Genomic DNA, 10,000 nt, shown 5'->3' on the forward strand with positions numbered 1-10,000 from the left:
GTGTGTGTGTGTGTGTGTGTGTGTGTGTTTGTTACGAACTCACGCAATCATATAATTCAAACACACTCATGTGGGTAGAACAAGTAGCAGCCTAATAGATATCACTGAGTGACCACTCAAAGTTACCAAGTTCCTATAATTATTATGTGTGCACATGTGCGTGCGTACGCATGCTCGCAGTGTACGTGTGTGTGTGTGTGTGTGTGTGTGTGTGTGTGTGTGTGTGTGTGTGTGTATGTGTGTGTGTGTGTATGTGTGAGTGTGTGTGTACGTAGTGAAACACCAAATCAAAGTTTCAAGATCTGGACAATAAAGATGTATCTTATCTTATCTTATCGAAAATAAAGTATAAGGGCAATACTGCAGTGTGGTTTAGGACATCCGTAGGCCTACTTTGAATCGAAAATCAAATTAGATCTAGTTATTTTTATTCCTGTCGATATATCTGACAACACTGGAGCTTTCATTATGGAAAGTGTTTGTAAAATTGGCAGCTGCATTTTTTGGTCAACTGCTCAAACCTTGATGAGAATTCTACTGAAAAGCAGGCTAACTATAGATCTACATGGCCATGGAATCACCTCAAGCAATGGCTAACCGGAAGTAACTGTAGAATCAAGGAAGTAAGATGGCGTCTACACAGTTCTGAGTCTGCTAGTTAGGGCTGCCCAGTTTTGTGCAAACAAATTTTTTGCAACATCGTTTTGACAGTTGGAAGGTTTTCATCCAGCTGTTGAAATGGCTCGCCCTATTATGCCAGCCCAACAGAAGTTGGCTGAAAAGCTAACCATTCTGAATGACCGTGGCTTAGGCATGCTAACCAGAATTTATAACATCAAAAAGGTAGGCTCCTTCTGTGAATACTCTAATCCTGTTGTGTGATACTGTGACTGTGATGATCATCAGCCTGATATAGATCTAGAGTCTAATATTCTTGCTGGACTTGACTGATTTGACTTAGAAGTTAGAAAAACCTAGACTTATCAATTACAGCTATTTTCTAGTTTGGTGCGTTTAATTCAGATTTGGTAGATTCTAGATCGAGTGTGAACGTTAGGCAGGCTTAGCTTTGACCCTCCGATTTCCCAGATAACTGTTGATTGTTGGCTTGGCATTATTGTCACCAGTTTCTGTCTGTCACCTGTGTTGTGTAGAAGAGTGTTGTAGTAGCAGCACTCTCCTGTTTTGGCTCCAAGAGTACTGGATATCGATACTAGCTTAAATACTGGGCATCAATGTTTCATGCGAAAGAGCGAGAGCTGCGCTGCTAGAGTGCAAGAGATATATCTAGAATCTAGGTTGGCGGATTTCACTGTTAGGACCCACAGGTTTCCCACTTTCCCAATTTTTTTCAGGATTTTGAACTTTTTCAAAAGGTTATAGATGTAGATATCTAGATCTAGATCTAGATCTAGATCTAGATCTAGTAGGTTTCTAGATCTAGATTAGATCTAGATCTAGAAATCTATGTTGCAGTTGTATCAATGGAACTTAAAAGGTCATTCAAAGAGGAATTAATTTTTTTTAGAGAGAATCAAAGGCTTTTGTGAAAAAAGTTATTAAATAAAATATGTAACCTTACCTTAGTGCAAACAATACAATCCATTAATATCCCCAAATTCTGTATAATAATCCATTTAATTGAATTCACTGTCCTCCAAAATCATTATGTACACAATAAATGAAAATAATAAAAATAGAAATAAACAATAAAAAGGGAATAACTGAAAGAAAAAGAAAAAAAGAATCAGTTGAAAAAATGGCTCAGAACGTTGGAACAGCCTATAAGACCACGAAATCATCGTCTGCAACGATCTGGATGGCTCAAAGTCTTATTATCGGCATCAAACGAGACAATCACAAAGAGAACGCGCTATTTTTGTCCTTTCTAACGTCTTTTGTTTACTTCCTACGTGTGCTGCACGTTGTGTTGCAGTCTTTCAATCAATATAAACATAGTAAATATGACATATAAGCGCGTGTAATTGGGTTGGATTTGTATTGCGTTCCAACGTTGGTGTGTTCCACACGTCGTAGTCTTACAAAGAAAAAACTTGGAAAACAAGACAAAACATCCACCTCATCGAAAAGGACGCTAAAGAATGAAAGAAGGACACCAAATGGAAGTAGTTTTTAGCCTCAGCTTCGCGGAAAGCCCTCATGATTTTCCGTATTATATCTTCGAGAAATGCCGGTCCCGGATGTGAGCTGTCGGAGACTTAACGGGAGGGGTGCGTCACAAAATACTCTCGAATCTACTAATAATTTCTTCAATTTTCGCAAATTACGGCTAAACCGATGTAGAAATGAGTATCGCGTAGTCTGACCATAAAAACTTCCATTCATTTTGCTTTTGGAAGTAAATTTAGCGCTTCACGTAGAGTCAAAATGTAGGGCTGAGTTCCGCGATTTACGACCACCATTTCACTCTGTCCGTTGCCATTTCAAACCGGTGCTACATTTCATTTTTTTCACATTAATAGAAAAACATACTTCTTGGGTGTTCTAGCCAAATATCAAACGAAATAAACAAAGTCAACACTTGCTTTTTATTCACGTGTTTATTGGGCCCATAAACAATCAAAACAACACAAATTGAACACAAAACAGTACAACAGGAGAATTTTATTTAAAATTTAAAAAATAAACCCTGTGTTGTCTCTCAGCTCACATCCTTACAGTGAAATCCACCGTACTTAATCTAGATAGTGCCCGAGGCCAGTAGATTGTAGTTACACAACCCAACACCTCTCATTAATTTTAGAGCATGCATGAGAGTGTTTTGGGGTGTGTTCATGAGAAATTGTACATTTCTGTGTAGGCCCTACAGCTTCCCTGGTTTTGTCCTATAGTTTCGAACAGGAAAAAAGATGCTCCCTGTGTGGTAACATTTGCGTCTCTAATATAATATTTATTCACAGAAGTTGTAAAAATTACATTGACTATTGAAGATACCCAAAAAAAAAAGCATCATAATTTGATATAGATCTATTTTAAAATTAAATTTTTGTTTTTGAATTGCACACACCCTTTTCGCTTTCATAAAATTGTTGTCGTTCTTTTTTTTTTCAGATGCTTGGCAGTCCAGAAAATAAACCAGGTCTCTTGAGTGACAAAAATCTTCAGCCAGCAATTGATAAAGTGCTGCTGAAAAAATTCCCACTCTATGACAACAAAGCGAGTCAGGTAAAAGAATGCTTCTTGCATTCCTTATTTTGAATGTTTTGTGAATATTGCTATGCTCTCAGTTTATTATATGATAATAATTTCCCCTCCCCCCACATTCTTTTTCCATAGGGCCTACTATTTTGAGGTTGGGATCTCTAGATAATGTGTTGTTTTTATATTAGAGAAATAAATACCTTTACAATATTGCAGTGTAAAAGTACACTGTACCTGATGTGATGATTGCCTTGATGCTGGAAGTTTTTCAAGTAAAGTGAAATACATGTCTGCTTCTGTTATTAATTGTGTATGACATAAAGGTGTTTTTGTTTCTGCTCATTTGTTGATGTCATTAGTCTCTGTTAATAAGTGGCGTTGCGAGCGCCGTAAAACCTCTACTAAAGCATAAAACATGTTAACAAGTGGCATTGGTCAGACGTAATTGTAAGATTGCGGGTTGGAGGGTTTCAGCCTCAGCTCAGTCCGACGCTGTGTCCGTGGAAAGGCACTTTACAGGAATTTCCCACTTCGCTCTGTCCTTTCGGAGATGGACGTTAACTTGGAGGTCCCGCCACTTTCGATGTGCCCTTACTTGTGTAATGTCTGTGTCTTGCTCTGGTGGAAGAAACTGACTTTGCTAGTTTCATCCTGAGTGGTCTTGCTGTTGTAACATACTGGTTATAAAGTATACACGTACACTAGAACTCAAATGTGCTCAAATGGCCACCTGTTCAAAACAATCACCTTAAAAAACGACCACTTCCCACTTCCCCCTTGCATTTGAAAAAATATAGATAACGATGTTGTTCAAGACATTCACCTGTCCAAGACAACCGCTTTTCTCCTTGACAATGGGTGGCCGTCTTGGACACACAATTTCAACCGTTCGTTATATTTTAATATTTGTTCTTCTTCTTCCCCAGCTGGGAGTGGTGAACCAGAATAAGAACGAGATCATCAAGAGTCTGTCTCTCTATTATTTTACCTTCGTTGACATCCTCATGCTGAAGGTAAGTATTTTAATATATGAATCAATAGCATTTATCATGAGCCCGATAGAATAGGTTAACCCTAACAATGTCATCTTAGCAGAGACTGTGCCCACCATTTCGGAACTTCACGGTGACCGTAAAGATGGTTCCAGTAGGGAACGGGATAGAGGGTGCCCACGTCCCTCGTGACTCATTGGAGCAGAGGAAGATTGGACTAACGCTAGCATTACTTAAACGCAACCCCACATCATCACTTATCACTACCATTATTTCTATAATCCTGGGATCTCTATCTGTAACAGTTACTTGTCATATTAAGTATGCTGGTAATATATATTATTGGACACCATCATATGTACTTTTTTCTACTAATCAGATGTCGTCAATCTCATATAAATGGACGAGGGATAAAAAAAAAAGCATTTATCATTTATCATGTAGCGCTCTTCCCCGCATCTCCCGTGGGTGGGTGGCGGGCTCTCCGGTGTGGTTTGCTCCGTCTCTCCTATCAAACATCATCGTCCTTGTCTCTCGTCTTTCTTTTCTTTGTATCTTATTCTCAAGTAACACCTCTAGTCTTTGGCCCTTATATGACCAATTTGTGTTACAATTGCTGTTAAACTCTTACTAAAACTGAGCTCTGTCCTGTTAGGAAACAAGCTCTGAGCCTATGCACAGCATCTTCATCTTTTCTATTTTATGCATAAAGTATAGTGGGTGGTTGGCGGGTGCTCTGGTGTGGCTTGCTTCTTCTTTCCTATCAAACCTCTGTCGTCCTCATCTCCCCTCCTTCTTTTTTTGTGTTTTTTTTCTTTCTTGTAACACCTCTAATCTTCGGCACTCATATGACCTTATTGTGTTTGTAGGTGCCGTAAAACGCTTTCTAAAACTGAACTAAGCATAAAGTATTATGGTGTCAAAAATTTTATTTTCTTTCCTATCAAACATGTATCGTCCTTTTCTCCCCTCCTTCATTTGATACTCTCGTAACTCCTCTTATCTTCTGGCGCTCATGTGACCTTATACAGTTGCGAGCGCCGTAAAACCTCTACTAAACTAAAATTTTATTTTTTAAAAAGTCTATTTTGTTTGTCCCCAGGATCATGTGGTGGACCTTGTCACTACCATCGATGCTTGTCAAGCACAAATGGATATTGTGAGTTCCCCCCCCCCCCCCCCCCCCCAAGCATATATGTTACGTACTGTGAAGGCAATATGTGAAGCACCATGGTGAAATCAAAGAAATCAGCATTTTTCTGCCGGTTTTGTCAATTTTTATTGTATCTTACTGTGTGGGCTAACACGTTTAGTGTCGATTTAAAAGCACATTTCTGTGTTGATTTTACTGAAAAACGTTGGTTAAAGGCTAAAAAAATATAAATTTCCAGTTTCTCAAGCTATGGAAGTCAGCAAACTTTGGCGGCCATTTTCACGCTAATTTTACCACTGAAAACAAAAACAAAAAATTGTGCGGTAACATGACCAAGACTGAGTCAATAGTGCCGTAAACCCCCCACTCAAACAAACAAAAGAATACCGTAATAGTCTAACAGGAAAGTTGCCTGCAACATGTCCTCCCGCCTTAATGCTTTTATATTGTAACAAAAACATGACCCTCTATGTCCTCCAGACCTTGAACTATGACCTGACCAAGAGCTACCTTGACCTCATCGTGACCTACGTCAGCATCATGATCCTGCTGTCCAAGGTCGATGACCGTAAGACGGTGCTGGCTCTCTACAACTCTGCCCACGAGTTCCTGCATGGGCGCGGGTAAGTCTCCGTCTAGTGGAGGGGTTGCCAAAGTACCGGCCTGGGTCAGACCTGGCCCACGTGGTCAATTCCTTTGGCCCACCGTCCTACTACTACTACAGTGTGGCAGAGAAGAAAAAAAACAACCCCAAAATAAAACGAAAACTCGGAAGATATATTGAAAGATGTATTGATAGAATGCTCAGGACTTCACGGCCTCAATGCTTTCTTGTCGTATCCTTATTTTTTCAAACAGTGAAAAGTGGGTGGTTGGCGGTTGCTCTGGTGTGGTTTGCTCCTTCTGTCCTATAAAAAATCTATCGTCTCTATCTCCCCTCCTTCTTTTTTATGTTTATTACTCTCTTGTAACACCTCTAATCTTCTGGTGCTCATATGACCTTATTGTGTTGCAAGTGCCGTAAAACTCTTACTAAAACTAAACTGATTTGAATCTTTCCTCTCCTCTCAGGGATCAGAGCTACCATCGTCTGGGCCAGATGTTCCTGGACTACGACCCTCCCATGAAGAAACTGGCTGAGGAGTTTGTGCCCCACTCCCGTGTAAGTTGGGCGTCTTCTCGTTGTAACTGATATGCTTCTGTTCAATGTAGGTGTTTTTTTAAGTCCCCGTCAACACAGTTTAGATCTTTCAGGAGGCGAGTTTGTGTCAATATGCTTCTCTTTACTCAAACAAAACACAAAATTATCATTTTTGTGTCAATATGCTTCTCTATACTCAAACAAAACACAAAATTATCATTTTTGTGTCAATATGCTTCTCTTTACTCAAACAAAACACAAAATTATCATTTTTGTGTCAATATGCTTCTCTTTACTCAAACAAAACACAAAATTATAATTTTTGTGTCAATATGCTTCTCTTTACTCAAACAAAACACAAAATTATCATTTTTGTGTCAATATGCTTCTCTTTACTCAAACAAAACACAAAATTATTATTTTTGTGTCAATATGCTTCTCTTTACTCAAACAAAACACAAAATTATCATTTTTGTGTCAATATGCTTCTCTTTACTCAAACAAAACAAGATAATCGTTTTTGTGTTAATGTACATCTTTTTACTCGAACAAAACAAAATAAATCGTTTTTTGTGTCAATGAGCTTCTCTTCACTCTAACAAACAAACGAACAAACAAACTGATTGTCCCGCTATTCTCTTGCTCGTTCCCAGTCTCTGATGCCAGCGTTGATGTCGCTGCACAAAGTGTACGCACGCCGCAACTTGCCAGCCGACATGCTGAGAAACAACCAGGTGTTGGCCGTTCTGTCGGAGCCCGCCAAGATGGCCGCCGTACCGGAAACGGATACGGTAAGGCGTTATTGTGTATTGTATGTGTGGCGGGTGATTTCGTCGTTTGTGTCGGTTTGCGCCTGAAGACATACCGACTGTTGTTTAGGGTTCTTTTATTAAACAAAAAAAAAACCCTGTGCATTATAGACCGCTGAATGAGACTTTTAGTGTATCTTCAGCTACATTCAACTTTCGTAAATTCTTTAACGTGTTATGTTAAAGATCTATTGACCCACTGAATGTCGTTAATCGTAGTTGAAAGGTCTGTTGGTGTGACCTTTTGAATGCTATTTATTGGGGTTGAAAGATCTTTCTAATTGTGGGTGGTTGGAGGGCGCCACTGGTTGGTCCTGTATTTTTTCTATCCCTCTGTTGTGTTTGTCTATCTTTCTTACTTTCCCCCCTCTACTAAATGACCGTGTTTGTGTCAGTTTGCATCTCCGTACTTAAACAAACAAACAAACAAATAAATGTGAGACTTGCCAAGTGGGAGAGGAAAGAGGATGAGAGGAAGGAGGTGGAGGAAGACAGATTTACATTGTGGGAGTCTGAAGACATATAGACAAAAGCTGTTTAGGGGTCTTTCAATTAAACCCCAAAAACCCCTGTGCATTATAGACCGCTGAATGAGACTTTTGGTGCATTTCCAGCTAGATTCAACTTTTGTAAATTCTTTAACTTGCTATGTTGAGGATCTGACGATCTTATGAATGACGTTTATCGTTGTTGAAAGCTCTCGTGGTGTGCCCTTTTGAATGTTGTGTATTGTGGTTGAAAGATCTATTAATATGACCTTCTGAATGTAGTTTATTGTGGTTGAAAGATCTATTTGTCTGACTTTCTAACTGTTGTTTATTGTGGTTGAAAGATCTATTGGTCTGACCTTCTGAATGTTGTTTATTGTAGTTGAAAGATCTATTGGTCTGACTTTCTAACTGTTGTTTATTGTAGTTGAAAGATCTATTGATATGACCTTCTGAATGTAGTTTATTGTAGTTGAAAGATCTATTGATATGACCTTCTGAATGTTGTTTATTGTAGTTGAAAGATCTATTGGTCTGACTTTCTAACTGTTGTTTATTGTAGTTGAAAGATCTATTGGTCTGACTTTCTAACTGTTGTTTATTGTAGTTGAAAGATCTATTGGTCTGACTTTCTAACTGTTGTTTATTGTAGTTGAAAGATCTATTGGTCTGACTTTCTAACTGTTGTTTATTGTAGTTGAAAGATCTATTGGTCTGACTTTCTAACTGTTGTTTATTGTAGTTGAAAGATCTATTGGTCTGACTTTCTAACTGTTGTTTATTGTGGTTGAAAGATCTATTGGTCTGACTTTCTAACTGTTGTTTATTGTGGTTGAAAGATCTATTGGTCTGACTTTCTAACTGTTGTTTATTGTGGTTGAAAGATCTAATGGTCTGACTTTCTAACTGCAGTTTATTGTGGTTGAAAGATCTATTGGTATGAACTTCTGAATGTTGTTTATTGTAGTTGAAAGATCTATTGGTCTGACCTTCTGAATGTTGTCTATTGTAGTTGAAAGATCTATTGGTCTGACCTTCTAACTGTTGTTTATTGTAGTTGAAAGATCTAATGGTCTGACTTTCTAACTGTTGTTTATTGTAGTTGAAAGATCTAATGGTCTGACTTTCTAACTGTTGTTTATTGTAGTTGAAAGATCTATTGGTCTGACTTTCTAACTGTTGTTTATTGTAGTTGAAAGATCTATTGGTCTGACTTTCTAACTGTTGTTTATTGTAGTTGAAAGATCTATTGGTCTGACTTTCTAACTGTTGTTTATTGTGATTGAAAAAAAGTATTGGCATGACCTTCTTACTGTTGTTTATTGTGATTCGCAGGTCCAGTGCGATTACCTGTCACTTGATTCAATGGAGCGCTGGATTATTTGTAAGTAACAGGAACTTTCAGTGACCTTTGAACTATTAAAATACTGAATTTATCTTTGAAATATTTCTGGCCAGTGTATTCTGACTGACATTACAACGTTCCCCTTATAAATTTGCCTTTACCAAAATGGCAGCTGCCATGAGATAAATTTTCTTTAAAAAATGGAAAAAAAAAACCAACCCTGCGCCATACACCCAAAGAAAGTGTTGTAATAGCTTCTGATGGTTGTTCTAGGAATAGTTTGTGATATTAAAAACGAGTTCTGGGCGATATGAAAAACTGGTATGCGCGATCGGCGAACCAATCCACACACAGTGGGTTGTTCAGGCTGCATGGAATTTACGCATTGGTTTATGGGTCTCTTCTTTTAGCATTGCTTGACTAAAGAGATTGGCTATGTGGATAGAAGTAAGACAGGTTGATTCTCCAAAATGGCCAAGAGGCTCTACATGTGTAGTAAATTTGAGAGTGTGGAAAAAAACAGGCTCTTCATCACATGATGCAATTTTTGGGCCCTTTTTAACCCTATCCGTACGTCGTGTTTTACTGTCGTATCCGTACGACGTGGGGAACTCTCTGCCACCACTTAACCCTATCCGTACGTCGTGTTTTACTGTCGTATCCGTACGACGTGGGGAACTCTCTGCCACCGCTTAACCCTATCCGTACGTCGTGTTTTACTGTCGTATCCGTACGACGTGGGGAACTCTCTGCCACCACTTAACCCTATCCGTACGTTGTGTTTTACTGTCGTATCCGTACGACGTGGGGAACTCTCTGCCACCACTTTCATAGTTGAAATTTACCTGTTAATCCGATCTCTACGCTTTGCATAGCAGTCTGTCAAAATTATTTTTTGAGAAATACTGAA

At 38.7% G+C, this 10,000-nt stretch overlaps 1 protein-coding gene across 8 annotated transcripts in view; it reads left to right on the forward strand.

Annotated features, from left to right (window-relative positions):
• The first annotated feature begins 615 nt into the window (after positions 1–615).
• Positions 616–10,000, forward strand: part of LOC101852476 (membrane-associated protein Hem) — a 64,565-nt gene continuing 55,180 nt past the window's right edge. For all 8 annotated transcript variants that reach the window (XM_035969962.1, XM_035969964.1, XM_035969965.1 and 5 more), the window contains exons 1-8: positions 616–843; positions 3,073–3,186; positions 4,089–4,175; positions 5,257–5,313; positions 5,788–5,930; positions 6,379–6,469; positions 7,102–7,239; positions 9,081–9,129. In XM_035969962.1, the coding sequence (XP_035825855.1) occupies positions 739–843; positions 3,073–3,186; positions 4,089–4,175; positions 5,257–5,313; positions 5,788–5,930; positions 6,379–6,469; positions 7,102–7,239; positions 9,081–9,129 (784 nt within the window). In that variant the 5' untranslated portion in view covers positions 616–738. The remainder of the gene's footprint in view (positions 844–3,072; positions 3,187–4,088; positions 4,176–5,256; positions 5,314–5,787; positions 5,931–6,378; positions 6,470–7,101; positions 7,240–9,080; positions 9,130–10,000) is intronic.

Source organism: Aplysia californica, unplaced genomic scaffold, assembly GCF_000002075.1.
Source record: "Aplysia californica isolate F4 #8 unplaced genomic scaffold, AplCal3.0 scaffold00202, whole genome shotgun sequence".
Classification (NCBI taxonomy): Eukaryota; Metazoa; Mollusca; class Gastropoda; order Aplysiida; family Aplysiidae; genus Aplysia; species Aplysia californica.